Source organism: Rhipicephalus sanguineus, chromosome 2 (genome assembly GCF_013339695.2).
Source record: "Rhipicephalus sanguineus isolate Rsan-2018 chromosome 2, BIME_Rsan_1.4, whole genome shotgun sequence".
NCBI lineage: Eukaryota > Metazoa > Arthropoda > Arachnida > Ixodida > Ixodidae > Rhipicephalus > Rhipicephalus sanguineus.
Window position 1 is genome coordinate 14,228,772 of NC_051177.1, and position 17,470 is coordinate 14,246,241.

At 46.5% G+C, this 17,470-nt stretch overlaps 1 protein-coding gene across 1 annotated transcript in view; it reads left to right on the forward strand.

Annotated features, from left to right (window-relative positions):
- LOC119382436 (protein Red) overlaps window positions 1-17,470 on the forward strand; it is a 65,948-nt gene that overhangs the window by 23,334 nt on the left and 25,144 nt on the right. The window contains exons 11-12 of the mRNA XM_037650138.2: window positions 1,645-1,793; window positions 10,058-10,366. Coding sequence (XP_037506066.1) covers window positions 1,645-1,793; window positions 10,058-10,366 — 458 coding nt within the window. The remainder of the gene's footprint in view (window positions 1-1,644; window positions 1,794-10,057; window positions 10,367-17,470) is intronic.

Here is a 17,470-nt window from a genome sequence, read left to right on the forward strand (position 1 = left end):
GAGCCGATCATCCCTAGCTAGTTGCGTGCAGCGCGTCGCCTACTCGGCTCGCGGAGTGACTGCCGGGCCGCTTGCTGTATGCCGTTTGCGTGCGTTTGTACGTTCTTCGTGCTTGCTTCACTCCGGACCGTGCATGTGTGCGGCGACTAGCCTCTTCGTTCAACGCGGCGAAAACAAGCATTTTGCAAGCAACGCGCATTCGACATCTCCGCGATGCTCTCGCGGCCCTGCACGACGATGCGCGGCGCACTTGAGTTGTCACCTAGTCAAACACGCAGTATATGCTCGCTGTCAGTGCATCGATGTTTCTCGGTGCCCGCGCCGCTCAACAACAGCGAGCTACTTTCGTTTCTACAAAGCGACGCGCACTTCAAAGCGGTCTTGCACGGCGCGGCGAACTTGCGAACGGCAGCATGGCGCGCTCGTACCGCCGTCAATCCGCAGTGTACGGCGTACGCCACACGCGCAGCCGAGCAGATATCTACAGATGACTGTGATCAGGTTGTCGGCTATAAGTCATAATGGCACGTTCATCGCCTTCGCTCTTTTCTGATGCCTATCCGCGAAAGCATCGCCGCAATCGCGCGGAAGTCGTAATCACCGATCGACCGGTCTTTGCCGTTACCAAAAAGACGGACGACCTTTTGCGGCATATTGTGGCGTCGACGAGTTTAGGGACGCAGTGAACCTTTTTGCGATGGAAAGTTATCGCGGTTATCACTTCTTGCATTTATGCCTTCTTGCGTCCCAAGGCATATGGTCGTAGCTGCAGAGAACGGCGTCAGGAAAGGTTACCGTGCGAAAGCTGACCGCAAGGCTTCATGCTGCCTACTATTTTTTTTTTCTTCACTGCCATTCTGCCACTGAAGAAACGCCTGGAAAGTGAGCTACCTCGCTCGCAGCGTCCGAAATCTGCGTGCGGTGCTCGCCGATCTGGGATATCTTAGTCGCGAGCACCGTGGTCGCGAGTAAACTGGAGCGGGGCACGCGCGAGCGCGCGCCCCTGTCACGCTTTAGAAGGAATGTTTTAATTTTTTTTTTTCGCTTCGTATGCGCCATATTTTTATCGCGACCGTGTCTGAAGTGTTCGTTGCAAAAGTAGGAGGCTTTGAAAAATGTTCGCTATATGTGGACGCAGCTTCAATGGTTAGCATAAGAAAATCGTAAGTGCACCCAAATATGGTCGTTATAACCGATAGATCGTTATATGTGGGATCGTTATAAGTGGGTTCGACTGTATTTCGATTTTTTTTAATGTTTATCCTGTGCAGAGTACCAATGATGTTTTCATGGATTTTTTTTCTTTTTGATTCATTTTTCTTTGTTTCATATTTTTTGATAATATTAAAAATAAATCTGTTGTTTGAAATTAATACTGTTAGATACCTATACTTTTGCATCAATCAATTTCTGTGGCCAGAAACAAAAAAAAATTGCCTGCACTACCCAAAAACAACCGATTTTTCCGCGTTCACGAAAGTGTTAAGTGGGGGGCTCGAAACACTTTTCCAAGTAATGAGTAATCATTGAACTGTTGGAGTTTATTGTGTGGACATTCTATGGCTTGTTTTTACCTGCTCAATTCAGTTTGTTGCATTGGGTGCATTCTGTTATTATCTGAAGATGGCATTTGTATTCTTTCAGAGCCACACCACCCTCACCACCAACGACATTGTGATCAACAAGCTGACTCAGATCCTGTCGTACCTGCGCCAAGGAATGCACAACCGTAAGGGCAAAAAGAAGGGCAAGGGGACTGACAAGCCATCAGGCAAAGTGGCACCAGATGATGCGTAAGCACCTGCATGTAGTTTCTGCACAACAGGCATGAGCGAGAACAGATGTGAAGGCTTCTGTAAGAAACTTTGAATTGACTTTGGCGGCATAGTGCCAGCATTCATTGCTTGTAGCAGCAGCTCTGCAAGCTGTATGTCTGCTGGTTCGACCACACAGCTCCATACCAGGACTGTGCAAAAGACAATGCGTTGACACATGCAAGCGTCACTCTCACTCACTCAGCTTCCCATCGAGAGACACGAATGGAAAACTGCTGTCGTGTGTGGCAAGCAGTACAGTAGAATCTCGTTAATACGGCCCCCCGTTAATTCAGAAATTCGGCTAATTCGTCATTCCCACACCCTCCCTTCAAAAATGTTCATAGCCCTATGGCAACAAACATTCGCTAATCCGACGCAAAATTGCACGCGCACTGGTTAATTCGGACTGGAGGCAAGCCAAAGACGGCTAAAATGAAACTGTGTCTCGGAGGCCATATTTATCGCATTGCATTTTCTTTACCACACATGTGCAAACTTATGGTCTCCGAGATGGGCTCCGGCAGCAACGGTGCACTGTCGATGCCGATCGCGGAGGCCAAGGAAAACCGCATTTTTTTCGAAAACTTATGAAACGGGACGCAAGGTGGCGTATTGGAGCACACATCGTCCTGTCTTCAGCGGAGAACGGATAACAAAGAAACAAGGCCTCAGACGGATAGCGTGCAGACCTGCAGGTGTCGGTTGTGCTTTTTTTCCCCCTTTTCGGTGCGTTGTGACACATTGGCGTATCGGCAGTGTCGATAACAAAGAAACAAGACCTCCGACGATATGGTGTTCCTTGGCCTGCTTCCCTCCGAAGTGGAGCTTGCAGATTAGTACATTACAATTGATGACAGCATTGTCGTCGCCGGTCACTTGAACGATGACGAGATCATCAGGGCTGCCCTCGGTGAGACGTATGAGGCGTCCGACGAAGATCCGTGTGATGAACTACACCCGGTGCATCGTACCGCAAAAGAAGCCGTGGACGCTGTCATCGTTCTAGAGGAGTTTTGTTACGGTGTCCCAGGCAATACTCTTGCACTAGAGGGTTTGTCACATGCCCGCAATCTAGTCCTTGCTGCCCAGCTGTCCACAAAAAAACAAACAAGCATCACGGACTACTTCTCAAAATAAAGGTATGCGATAAAGGAATTGAAAATGTGCGTTTTTGTTATGCATTTGTTAATTCGACATTCGGATAATTCAGACATTTTTTTCACTCCCTTGAGATCCGAATTAACGAAGTTTTACTGTACATAGGTGGCCACTCAAGGCACCTGTGTGAAACTCGCTGCAGGCATTTCCATTACCAGTGTGGCTCGATCGTGGTTTGGAGGCAGCATAGCAGACAATGTGGCAGTAAGCTAGGGGGAATCTGCTTGTATTGCATACGCTTTTGACATACTACTGCTAAGGCAGGCAAGAGAGAGACGCACAGGCATTGTCCACATGTTATGATGTTTGGTATGCATTCAGTCGATCCGGATATATCGAACTCGAAGGGGGCCGTGAAATAGTTCGATATATCGAGAATTCGAAATACAAAATATGCGCATTTAAGGCTTAAATTAAAGCACTGCAGGCCTCGACGCAGTTATCGGAAATCGTAAAAAGTGCGAACATGATGATTTGCTCACATATGCTAAAGAACAAGGTGACAACTTCTTCTTTTGCAAGTTACCGCACTTTATTTTGCATGAAAATAGTCCGCAAACTTGTCTTGCTTCTTGCGCGCCGTGAATTTCATCAAGTCATCGTCAATATCACTGAAGCTTTCTAAATAAGCAAATTCAGCACCTTCGGCCACAACAGTGGTGATTGACACTGAACGCCGATGCAAGCTCTGTAGCGCAGTAAAGGGTTTAGCGGTGGCACCGGTGGCATTGGCATCTTCAAACCGCACGGTCCATTTCCGCAGCACCGGCAACGTGAGCTATGATCTCGGCATCGATTCAGTCAGAAATAGCTACGTCGTTATCCGCACCGATGAAGTCGCTCGCTGTGCTCGCATCCGATACGGCACCCGAAAACGTAATAAGTCGCAAAATTCACTGACGCACCGTACGCCGTAGTCAGTGGTCATGACGCACCCATAGTCGTCACCTGGCGCCAAGGCCCGCAAGGAAACAGTGCACGACTGTGCTTTACTTGACGTCGCTCCAAGCACCGGTCATCATTTTTATCGCTACGAGCGGGACAGTGTTTAGTTCGACTCCTGAATGACGATTTATCAAGAACGATGCGAGAAGTACTATACACAAGTCCACATGCCGCAAGAGACAACGCTGCACCAACAAAAACATTTCTCCACCGTCCACATGTTGGCGATAGTGATGACACTTGTGGCTTTGTCGAAGGCAGCCGGTGCTTTAGCGAGAAATGCGAAAAAAAGCATAGCCTCTGAGATGGGAGTTTTAAAACCAAAAACACCAAAAATACGTCACGATATTGCGCATCTCAAAGGCCATGCTTTTCGTGCCCGCATGCCATCGTGCGCGAACAAACAAGGAAGGGAATGCAAACATTACAACGAAGCTGCCAAGTCACTTCGCATTCTCATTTTGGGGCCCTCGGCAATCAGCGTCTTTGAAAAACACTATGCCCGCACGTTAAAACCTGCGGATCGCGCATCAAATGTACCGGTTCACTGACAAGCGCTGCGCAACGAACTAGATCAACGCATTGGAACAACACCGCCTTTTTGTCACTTGCGCACGACGAGGGATCGGAACTTGTTAGAACGTGGCCGAAAAATGATCAATATTTGTTAGAAAAAATGCATTTTCTGCGCTTTGGCGCGGCGCAGCGTACGATATAGCAGATATTTCGCTGTGCGAGAGTTCGATATGCGTGTGCACCAGTCCTATACTTTTGCATGGGAAATTCAAGGGGATTTCTCAACTGTTCGATATAGCCAATAATTCGATATATCCGAGTTCGGTATATCCGGGATCAACTGTATAACTAAGGCACCAAGCAGCTACTTTGATGCTGATGAGAGGTTGCTTTCTTCCATTCTTGGGCAGTACACAAACAGACAATACACATGAAAGAAAACAGTGCAAGCGTTCGTTGAACAACTGAAAGATGTATTTGAAGGAAACCAGCGCTCGTCCTGTTTTCTTTCTTTCATGTGCATTGTCTGCATGTGCACTGCCCAAAAATGGATAAGTTCCAACTCACCCGCCTTTCAATTCTACTACAGTTGCTTTCGAGTCAAGCAAGCAACTTGTGTGAAAAACCACAATGAACGGATTAAAGTGTGAGGCCTTGACACGGTGGTCAAGTAAATTCTGTCCCTCCAAGTGGGACAGGGAGCTCCGAAAGCCTTAAAGCAAATCTACTGGTCACCACCCTAACAGTGACAGGTGCCCCAACACAACCCCTGAGATGGGCACAAATCAGTCAGCCGTAAAGGAGACATCAGGTTTGCACAGCGGTCCTGCTTTGCTCCCTCTGTGGAGCAGCTGAGCACATCGTCCCTGACAGTGACCTCTGCCAAGCTGCATTGTGAGACAGCCTGTAGTGGCAGCCATGGCCACTTGGCTCCCAGAGTTGTGAACCACAAAGAGGTGTACAGAGCTATTTATATAGGAAAACTCGGATTATCCACAAATATTTCATGCTCACTCACTAAAGAGTTGCTGCTACTCTGCAGGGTCTCAACCAGGATGCAGGCCAAGTGGCTTCTACACGGATTAATGTTTTATTCTGAAAAACTTAGAAGCTTAGCATGTCAACAAGTTCAACGTATCTCAAAACCCGCTGCTTCACTCTTTATTAAAGGGACACTAAAGAGCAAAACGATTTTTCTTGCATTAGTAAAGTAGCCTTCCACGATACCAAAAACACCACGCTTTCTGCGCGAAGACGCTTAATAAGCGAGAAAACGCGCAAAAAGAAAATACAGGTGGCGACGCCACCTTGGAATTCCCGTACCATTTTCCGTGACGTCACATACTATCTTTGACGGCGCCTGCTTGGGCCTACGTAGTTCCTAATCGGTTAAATCGAAGTACATTGTCCTCTGAGGGGGCCAGAGACTTGACATAACGAGTTTGTGGAAATTTCGTCGAGCCAGTGGCGCCAAAATAGGTTAAATGCTTTTTGAATTCTTTTACGTCACGAATTACAAAGTTCGGCGCGAAATTTAAAAATGAAACTTTGAACTTGGTTTTCTCCTCTAATAATAAACCTATGGTGGTGAAATAAACTACACAAGAGTTCTCCGAGCACACTTTATCAATCAAAACCAATTCATTGTTTCTCTTTAGTGTCCCTTTAAGAGAGTGTGCCACCAGTGCTTGCAAACAGAAAGCTGGCCAGTATATCATTTGGTTCAAACTGTGGTAGTTGCGAACCACAGTTTGAACCAAATTTGTAATTCAGTGTTCTATGAGCACCCCGTGGGACATCCTGAATGTGTGGTTTTATGTGCTCTATTGTGTAAAGGATGCACCAGTGCAAACACACAAAAGGGCATTTATTGCTCTTCTGCACAGTAAACCAGACAGCCTAATTGCCCAGTGAATGGAGCATGCCTTTGGAATATGGGGATGCATCAAGGACTGTGCATGGATGAAGAGCGAGTTATGCCCACCCCTACCAGACCGTAGTGACCAATGGGAAGACACACTAGCAATGCCTCTGATGTCCCTGAGCCAAAGAAGAGAAAACAAGTTACTCTTGCAACCACAGGCAGGGTTCTCCATTCGAGGGAGCCCACTTTCACCTCCTACTCTGCTGGATGAGTGAAAAAAAAAAAAAAAAATCTTGGAGCTTTGCCTTCAAGAGTAGAAAGCGATAACTTATTCGGGCCCCGTGTGCATCGCCTCCTCAATTGCTAGCCTGGCTTTGGTTCTCGGTGCATGCCTCAACCATGTCGTAAAGAAACGAACGACTGAGCGCGTAACATTGGCCGTTTCAAAGTATCCTAGACTGCCTACTGCAAGTACAGCTGCACTGTGCCCACTACGCCATAATTATTCCGTTTGCGAATCAGCGAAGGGCCCACTACGCATCCGTAAGGCAACACGCGCAAGGTAAATATAACTGGTAGCGAAGCTTCCATAGAAGCCCATACGTTCAGAAAATGGCGGCTCATCAGCTGCACATGGGGCTTAGCGCCATCTATGTGAGGAGGGAACACTTCCGGCGGAACAAAAATAAAGCGGATGTGACGCAACATCTGGTATTTAAGTGACGTCATTTTGTTGGCCCTAGCGCGAAATTTGATCTAAAAATTGTTTTCGTAGGCCCCTGATCGTTGAGGAGTCGCATTAAGGCGAGCTGACGAGTCCATGACTAGTGCGCTTCAAGTCGACGCCAGCTAAACTAATATCGACTCATGACTAGACAGTGGTGTTTAAGTGTACTGCTGTTTAATTCGCCTTGGTTTACTGGAAAACTTATTCTTGGAACTTTTATTCGGTGTTCGTGGCATCTTCCGCAGTCGGATTAAAGCAACCAGCAGCGTACCCCTCATATTTGCAGCGTTGCTTATTTGCTTCACACATACGCAGGTTTCTTAAAGTGCACATTGATTGTGTGCTTCAGTTCTATCAAGAAGAAATGATGCCTAGTCACGCCAAAATTATGACATTTCAGTTTTATTCAGTGGTCTCAATAACGCAATTTTATTACACTTCACACAATGAGCACCAAGTGTGGTAATATGTACAAAAAGTGACCGGACACAGCGTGCACTGTGTTTTGCCTTATGCTCCGGTAAATTACTGTTATAACGTATACAGGCATGCAAACCGTAGCACGATACATAAGTTGGCGATATGCTCACCAATAGCAGGAATAATAGTAGGCACTGCGTGTTCACAAAGGAAGTCGGACTGCAGGAATACTGATTCACAAAAATCTAGCGAGCACAGTATTTCGAACCTTATCGGTTTAGCGGTTTCTTATCTAGAAGACATGGGTCGCCAGGCATATGTGTGTTCGTCCTTGCACAGCACATGGTTCCCGCGGGTACCAAAGCAAGCACTCGGCGGTAAATGTTATCCGCGTCGTCCTGTTGCCCGTTGGGCACCGTCCTGAACACGTTCACCAACGATGAAATGCACTTCACGACTCTGCGCGCAGCAAAAATTAAATTCTCACGACAATAATTCAGAGAACGTGTGCAAGTGCGGAACACCAAAACACATGATGGGCGTGTCGTCGCAGACAAACTTTACGAGCACGCTTCTTCAGACATGGCAAGGGCAGCACTGAACAATAATGGCGTGCACGTCTCTTCTGAGGGCACTAAGAAAAATGTTTTCCTTAATAATTAGACACTGTCATAAAATCTTTTCACGTTGATTCTACATAATATTGTTCGGGAAAAAATATGTCACTTGTAAAACATTAAAATTGCTTCGCCCTTGAATAAAACCTGGTTTTTCGCTATTAATGTTTGATCCCTCCACACCTAGTCGTGCTTCAATCGCTGCACCCATAACTCCCCTTGCTGATGTTGCTGGCAATGGGTTCTGAACTGCTTTTCACCCGAAGCTTCGCGACTTATTTGGATCGGCCTTGACACGCGATCCTACATAGCTGTCCACTTCGTTGATGCTTTTGATGATGATGAGGATAATTAACTATGTCTGAGCACTTTGTAAGGGGTGGGCCTTTAAAACACCCACTCGGTGCGCAATTCATATTTTGGTGCCTGCCACGATTCTGCCACGCAATAATGCATGCGTTAAGGATACTCCCACTACATGACATTCATATAGTGTTTTTTTCCGAAGCAGTTTCAAGAAATAGCGTGGATCTGTGGTAGCACACCTGCTTGCCATGCAGACGGCCTGGGTTCTATTCTCACTCGAAGCCGAAGTTTTTTATTATTTATTTTATTTGCATCTTTCTCGATTTTTTGATCATAGACAAGTTTGTGATTTTTCGCTCAGAACCAACGACGCCGACACCGTAATTCCTGCGAAACGAGCTCTTTAATGCTATCGCGTTAAAAAAGTTTCACAGTGGGTGCAAAAAAATGAAAATGAAGCCATGACGTGCTGCTCACAACGGGCTGCCTTTGGTCCTCGACTTTCCGAGGGTAAAGAATGCAACATATTGTCACATGGTCATGACGGTGAAGAAGGTGGCAGTCATCATGTAGAAAGACGAAACTCTTTATTCGGGTGAACTTGTGCCCGGAAAATGCAAGGCCAAAGTACAAGCAATTCACACTGTAAACTGATAGCGGCGAAATTGTCGTCGGCTGTCGAGTAATCTGCCAAGCAGTAAAGTGCATCGGGCATTTATACGTGTGCCATCGAAGATTCCAGCGTTATCGCTGGTGGCCGCGTAAGTTCCAGAATAAACTGTAATGTTCACGTTGTGCACGTAATCTTATCTGAAGCTTCTAAAGCACTGGAAAGATCCTAGTCATTTGGGTGCGGTTTGCACAAGGCAGTAGTTACATGTGTAATGGGCAGGTTACATAGAGAAAAGGAGCACGTGTGGCAATATCAAGGGCCCTCAGCAAGCATTGTTGTCAAAGACCCGCATGGTCGTAATTCTGCACATTAAGCAGCGACGGTTCAGCTGACTTGGTGCCCCCTTTAGATGATTGCTCTGCTTGCGAAGACTGCATGCCATCAGGTAGTGCTAGAAGAGCCAGTGACACCAACTGTCTCTGCAGCATGGCAAAGCCACATTTAAAGAGGAACAAGAGCCGTGCGGATAGAACACCAGGGTACTCAAAAAGAGTTCAATGACCCCACGTACCTGTCTGTTTGCTTAGTAGCTGTGGCATGGCACTGCTAAGCAGGAGGTCTCATAATCATTTCCTGGCTACAGTGGCCGCATTTCATTGTGAGTGAAATGCAGAGATGTCTGTGTGCTTAAATTTAGGTGGATGTTAAACAACACCCAGAGGTCAGATTAATCCCATGTATAAGCCCAGAAAGTAAAGTGCCCCTACAGGTGTAGCACTTTTATCGTCACCAGCAGCTGTGTTCAACTTCTGTGCTGGCATAAATTTCCAGGCAGTAATATAACTTCGGAAAGATAAAAGCGTGCAAATACAGGGCAGTATCTATGCTGCTTTAATGTTGGTGTGGTGCTTTTTGCTTATTGTCGTGTTGGCATTTTTGTGTGCATTGAAGTTACTATAACTGTACTAGAGGGCATAAAAATTTGAAATAACCACGTTCTTGGACATGATTAATGTGCCACTCCCCCTCGGGCATCTGCTGTATATGTAATGACAGCACTTGTTTGTGCTGCAGCATCTTTGAAGACGCTGGTGATTATGTGCCCGAGGTGAGCTCAGAGGGCGGCAAGCATGGCAGTCGACGCGAGGGTGAGCGTGACCGAGAGCGCAGGCGGTCGTCCTACTTCGAGAAGCCCAGCTTGGAAGATGAGAGAGCTGCAACACGCAGCAGTGGCAGCAGCGGACATCGCAGTCACGACACGCGTTGGTCCAGTGCAGTCGATGCAGCTGCTCAGCAGCGAGAGGACAGTGGCCGCCTCAAGGCCAAGTTGACCAGCAAGCTGGAACGGGACTTGCCTGAGAGCTATGCCGAGTGCTACCCAGGGTGAGTCCACTAAGCATGATTGCTAAGGCTATAAAGTTATCTTCATGAATATCATTAACCTCCTGACTACAAAAGAAAATGTAGGCAAGAAAAATGGATGCAGTTCACAAAATCTTACTTCATGTGGTTCCACAAGGGGAAAAGAGAGAAGAAGTGATAGCTGGGCCAGTTGGTGATATAATTTGAACATGTTTAACTTAGCGCAACGACGACGTGGACACAAGAGAAGAGGAGACAAACCACAGCGTGTTGTGGTTTGTCTCCTCTCCTCTTGTGTCCACGTCGTCGTTGCTCTAAGTTAAACATGTTCAAGAAAAGAAAGAACATTGCCACAAAAATTTCGTTTTCAGAAGGTGAAAATGGGTGTCGACAAACAGCGACATTAGTTACGAGCATCGTAAAAACACCCCCACTAAATGCGCATTTTGAGTTCTCTAAATATTTTTTATATGATGGCCAAAGACCAATAGCATAAGCTTTGTTCACGCCACTTTTCAGGAAGAAAAAATATTAATTGCAGGGCCTTCAAGGACCCCTGACAGCCAAATTTTTGTTTAAGACTTTTATGCTTTAATTAGTAGCTTTGTGTCTGATAATCCCTAAACTGAATCGTAAATGCTCTAATGTATCGTGTAATTAGTGCTAGCATACCAATCTTGGCATCACTTCAAAATGCCCACCTAAACTCATAAGAAACTAGTAGCGCCCCCTCCCACTGCAGTGGAGCCATGAGATCACGTGTGCTCAAGCTTTGGTGATGTTGAATCTGAGAGCGTGATGCACCAGGCACATTCTTAGAAACGACATGTGACACATCTGCCTGCCAAGCAGCCTCTAGACTGTCAAGAGTGTTCCCTCTGAAAGAAGAACATTCCTTGCTGTGGAACTTAAAGGGACCCTGCAATACTTTTTCCACGTGTTCAGAAAACGTTGCCGATCAGTAGTCGAGGATCCTGAGAACACGTAAGCCAAACAATATAGTGCAGCACGTGGCCTGGAATTTACAATCAATTCTCATAGTCAGCTAGAAATCGCTCCCTCTTCATAAATGATGCCACATATGCAAATTACTGTGCCGCGCAGGCACTTGGCGGCATCCTGCGGCGGCCACGGTAACTATGCAGCTCACAATGCTGAAATCAGCTAACGGCTGTGGACTTTTAAGTATATGGCATCATTTGTAGAGAGAAGAGGGAGTGATTACTGGCTGACATTGAGAATTAATTGTAGATTCCAGGCTGCGTGCTGCACTACTGTAATGTTTGGCTCGCGTGTTCTTGGGAGCCTCGACTACCAATCGGCAGTGTTTTCTGACCATGCTCGAAAAGTGGTGCAGGGTCCCTTTAAGAAGTCATATCCACGAACATGGACGCAGGTCACGAGGAGGTTAAATCGGAACAGCACATTTACGGAAGCCGACTCCTGGTATCACATGTAGACTCACACAACATGCCAGCACATCCAACTTGAAAAACGGCACTCGCACATAGTTTTCAGCCATGCTCAACACACACAAACTCCTGTGCACAAATTGAAGTCTGCAATAATAACCCTGTGACATATTTCCCAATACAAGACTGGAACTTTCGAACTTGGAAGACCTAAAGGGATGCAGCAAATGCATTGCTTCTCATAAGAGAGATGGATTGGTTTACAATAGGAGTGTGCAATTATTTTAAACTTCAAGTATTCATTTGGAATACACTCAAACCTCGATATAACGAACACGGATATAACGAATTATCGGTTATAACGAAGTAAATGAAAAATAGTCTTGTCATAGATACAGTGTTACAAATAATCGTTTATAACGAATTTTCGGATATAACGAAGTTATTTTCGTGGCAGATGTGACTTTGTTATAATGAGGTTTGAGTGTAGTTTGGTATTCGATTCAATTTGGAGGGCACTTTTATTGTTCAAAATAATCAAACACCTCAAAACTTAATAACAAGTACCTGTTGAAATCAGCCCAAAGGATTACCTGTGCTGTATTTTGCAATAGATTTGATGCACAAATAGTTTCACTTGCCCCACCTATAGCGCTTTTACAAATGTTGTGCCAGTATTCAAGTGTACTGGCCAGAGAATGGCATTTTGTATGAGGCCAAGCACGTTGCTGCAGTAGAGTTCGGAAATGATACTGAACAGACCGCCAAAACAAATGGGAAGCCATTGCAAATTAAGAAGAAATGTCTAAAACTCATGAAACCCAGCATTATTCTCGGTTATCCTAAGATGAAGCCCCCACACTGAACATAGCGCCAGTCAGTTGCCATTGCTCCTCCCAATTGAGAACACGTGCTTAGAGGATTAAACTATCACAAGATTAGTACATCAGCACTAGTGTGTCTATACTCCGTCTCAGAAGTTCCCTTCAGCACTTTGGAGCCTACAGGGCCCCTTAGCCAATAGGAAGGGCGAAAATCCCTTGCGATGTATTCATCTGTGCCGCGCCATCCGCTCAGAGTCCCCATGGCATCTACACACCCGCGTTGGACGTGTAAAGTGAACAGACGGCAGCTCCGGAAAAAAAAGAGAACATGGCTGCACACATAGACACTGGTTCGGTCGGCCTCGAATTTATCACGTCGTCGTGCTCTGTGTGGCCCATAAGTTCCAAACTGACACTTGTGTTTGCTTTAGATTTATGTCCTGACGCTTCGACAGCAATGTATTCATGACTATATTGGGCTATTTTCATGAACCGTTATCAAATGCTCTGCTCATTAGGCTTTGCAGGCTTGGCTAAACAAAAGTCTGATCTCGCCCATAACGACAAAACGTATTTGCTGCTTTGTCTTCGTCATGAGATGACACAAAGCAATGGCTCATTTCACCATTTGATTTGTTGCTGCCAGCACTGTGGGCAAGTAACAAGCGCAACTTCGGATCGAAGCAAGTGGTTGCGTTTGCATGGGCGCTGCCATGTTGATTTGTAACCACAGTTAGCGGCAGTTACTGATACAACAATTAAAGAAATACAATGTAAGTGCGATGAAAAATAAACATATCACATATCGATGTGATGTAACACGTGCTAAACAAGTGCTAATGTCTAAACCCTGCGAATTTGAGGTAATTATATCTGGAACTATATTTTGCTGTGCAAGCATGTTGCTTGCTTACAGTAACCCCGTAGCTTCGGTAGTGCTGAATGGTAGTGGTGAGATGGAGTACAATGAGGAGCTTTTCAACACGAAAGTATTTTATGCCGGGGTCCACCAAGACTTTCATGATGTATTTTCGTCACGGAAATACGTCGGCAAAATGAACACCATCAGATGGCAAAGAAAAAGAACTATAAAAAAAAGTTCCGTTCACAGGAGTCGAACCCACGACCTCTCGGCCCGCGACGATGGCTGGCGGGCGTTTAGCCCACTGAGCTACCGCCAAACGCATTACGGAGGCTACATGGACGGGCTTTTAGATCTTTCACACTATCCTCTCACGGTGCTCTTGGATGGATGGATGGATGGAGGCTATAAGCGTCCCCTTTATAACGGGGCGGTGACATGTGCACCACTAGGCTAGAAAAAACAACTTCTTTGCCTCCACAATTACCTCCAGCAACGCACCGTTGCTATGACCGCCCCAATAGGGGCGTTTTCAATAGAAGTGTAATTTCGTCAATGCTTTAACACACAGCGAGGCGGCGGCTTTAGCCCAAGCAACAAAAAGCAAGGAAGCCTCGCTCATAGCATCCATCCATATGGAGAAATAGTTCTAGGACGCTCGCCTGGCTGTTGCACCGCATTCCCCGCTCGCCCTGTGAGAAACAAAGGCCAGGCTAGACACGACGCTCATCGCGTTTCTCTTCGCATGTCATGACGCTTTGAAGGAGTGCGTATCGAGTATTAGTGTTTACTACGTGATTGTTGATGGGCGTTAGTTGTTAGTATGGAGACGTGCCACCAGGCGCCAACCTGGGTGCGTCCACATCAAGCGGTGCTATATCTGCCAAACAACAATAGACATTGTACAAGCTCTCATATACCACTGCACTATAAGCAATTTACTACTTCTGTGACGACCCATTTCACTTTCGTGTTATACACCGATTCCTATATGACGGAGGGATCAGCCACAATTTTTCGTTTTCTGGAGTAGTGGTGACAAGCACAACGGAGTTGCTGCTTCCAGAACATACCAAGCAGCTATGCATTCTTCGTCACAACATTAAATAACTGCATATGTGGCACTGCAAAAGAATAGTGTTGTACGGCGCATATATTTTCTGTACATTATTTGCTGTACAACATACTTTTACCTGGTAGGCAAAAAAAAATTTTTTTTTGCTAGAGTCAGTAGTTGTACTATGCACGCATTAAAATATTCTAAAATTATTTGATTTGGTGCGCACTTAGATTCTATTATTTGAATTCACTTTTAAGGTTGAAATTTTATATTTGCACACCTAGTTTAGAGGGAAGTGGAAAGCCTGCTGTGGACTGCATGGTATGACACACAGCCAACACCATTCTGCAGTAGGCAGGAACAGAGAAGAGTGTACTGCTCTGCTTGCTGAAGCTGCACACAGAAATGTGTACCATTCACTAGCGCTACAAGCTTCACCCAAAACTGATTTTGCCTGTGTTATTTGAAAGTATTCTTTACAAGTCGTTTGGAACCAGATGTGTGTGAGCTGTTTATCCAACCCAGGCTGTGTTGCATGCGTGGCAAGCAACATTCAGAAGACATACAAGTTGACATGTTTTGCACTGCAGCTGTGCTTGAACTGCTTCATGTATTACAGCAACAGCAAGTTTATGTCAAATTATGTAATTTTTGTGCTTCTAGTATGTGGCCCATTATCTGTTTGTTGTGAATGCTAATGACACACTTTTCACATAAGCATGCCTATTTTGTGATGCAAAAATGAGCACACCTACAAAACTTTCTGCAGGCACCTTGCACCAATGTTGTTTCACCTTTCAGAGCCAATTTTTTTTCTCAGAAGCATGCTGCTGCTTGTAGGTTCTTTGCCAGTGACATAAAGTGCACACATCCGTTCATTAGCTATGTTTCCATGAATGCAACAGAAGTGTATTGTATCAACTTTCAAGCCTGTCGAATCTCATGTAAGTGAGGCAATTCGCTATGCTAGCATATATTGCATTAAATGCACCAAGCAATGGTTTAAGATTGAATATGTGCACTTCGAGGGCACATCTGGGTGAATGTTAATGCAAGCGTATTGTATGAGGAATTATGGGAGCGCCTTCATTGCGGGATAGCACTAATAGCATTGGTGGCTGTGGGACGTCTAGGCAAACATGGCAGCCAAAGGAGGATGCACGTTTTGCCTTCCTGCCGCTCGCGAGGTGTGCTTGTGTGTGCCGTTTGCATGTGGTCATCATTCCTCACAATAATAAGTGAAATGAACACAAGTGAGTTGCTCAATTTTTGTTGTCAACACAACAAAGTATATTTTATTTTCAAAAGATACTTGGCTGAACAGCGAGGTGATACCGTAAAAACCCGCGTATAGCCCGGGGTTTTTTTCTAGATTTTAGGGTGCGAAATTTCGGCCTCGTACTATATGCGGGTCCCAAGAATTTTCGGCCCAAATTCAGTTTCGGTTTCGGCATAGCGCGGTGCTATCATCATCATCAGCTGTCTGCGCGCTTCTGCGCTAGGTAGTGTTAGCGGCGTTAGTCTTAACTGGTCAGTTGGTCAGTGGCCTTTGCTTCAACTTGGTGCCCATAACGACGGCCTCGATTTTGCTCCTGTGATTTTACGCCATGTCAGGACCGCGCAGGCAGTACTCTGCTGCTTTTAAAAGAAAAGTTATCGCTGCTGCCGAAACCATCGGCAACTGTGCCGCGGAGCGGCAGTACGGAGTCAACGAGCGGAGCATTCGCGGTTGGCGGAAGCAGAAGGAAGCCCTCTTTGCATGCAGCGGCCAGCGAAAAAGTTTCCGCGGACCAAAAAATGGAGCATTTCCTGACGTGGAACGAGAACTCACAGACTTTGTGCGGGAGCAGCGAGCTGCACATCTCGCTGTCAACATCGAGCTGCTACAAGCGAAGGCAAGGGAGATCGCTCGAGACAAAGGCATTCAGCCGGAGGATTTCAAAGCGAGCAAGCATTGGGTGTCTCGCTTCATGCGCCGCGCTGGGTTCTCCCTACGTCGGCGTACGTCGATCTCCCAGAAGCTACCAGAGAGCTACGAAGAGCACCTCGTGGCTTTTCAAAGGTACATAATTGCGTTGCGAAAGGCAGTCCCCTTTCAGCTGGGCCAGATCGGCAACGCGGATCAGACGCCGGTCTACCTGGATATGCCCTCGGCGCTGACGGTGCATCAAAAAGGCTCCAGGCAAGTTATCGTGCGGTCGACTGGAAACGAAAAAACGCGGGTGACTGTAATGTTGTCCTGCACGGCTGACGGTCGCAAGCTGCCACCCTACGTGGTGTTCAAACGAAAGACGCTGCCGAAGGGGGAGAAGTTCCCGAAAAATGTCGTCGTCCGCTGCCAGGACAAGGGGTGGATGGACGAATCGTTAGTCCTTGACTGGATAAAGTCCGTGTGGTGTCGACGGCCCGGAGCACTGCTGGGGCTCCCTTCGATGCTTGTGCTCGACGCGTTTCGGTGTCACCTGGCCGACTCCGTAAAGCGACTGCTGCGCGACTCCCGCACCGAGCTCGTCGTCATCCCGGGAGGGATGACATCACAGCTGCAGCCGCTTGATGTGTGCCTTAATAAGCCATTTAAGGACCATGTCAAGCGCCTGTACGTGGAGTGGATGAGGTCCGGAGAACCAGAAGTGACCCCTGCCGGACGGCTGAAACGGGCCTCGCCAGCGATGCTCTGCTCGTGGATAGTCGAGGCTTGGGCCTGCATTCCAGAGGCGCTCGTTTGCCGCGCCTTCAAAAAGTGCTCCATCTCCAACGCGCTTGATGGCACTGAGGATGATGTGCTGTGGGAGAACATTTCCGACAAGGGAGCTTCGGAAGAGAGTGCGTCCGACGACGACGATGAATGAAATGTCAATAAATGCATTTTTTCCATTTTCCTCGGACTATATTCGGGTGAAAACTTTTTTTCTCACGTTTGCTATCCCCGAATTACACCCCGGACTATATGCGGGTCCGAGCTATATG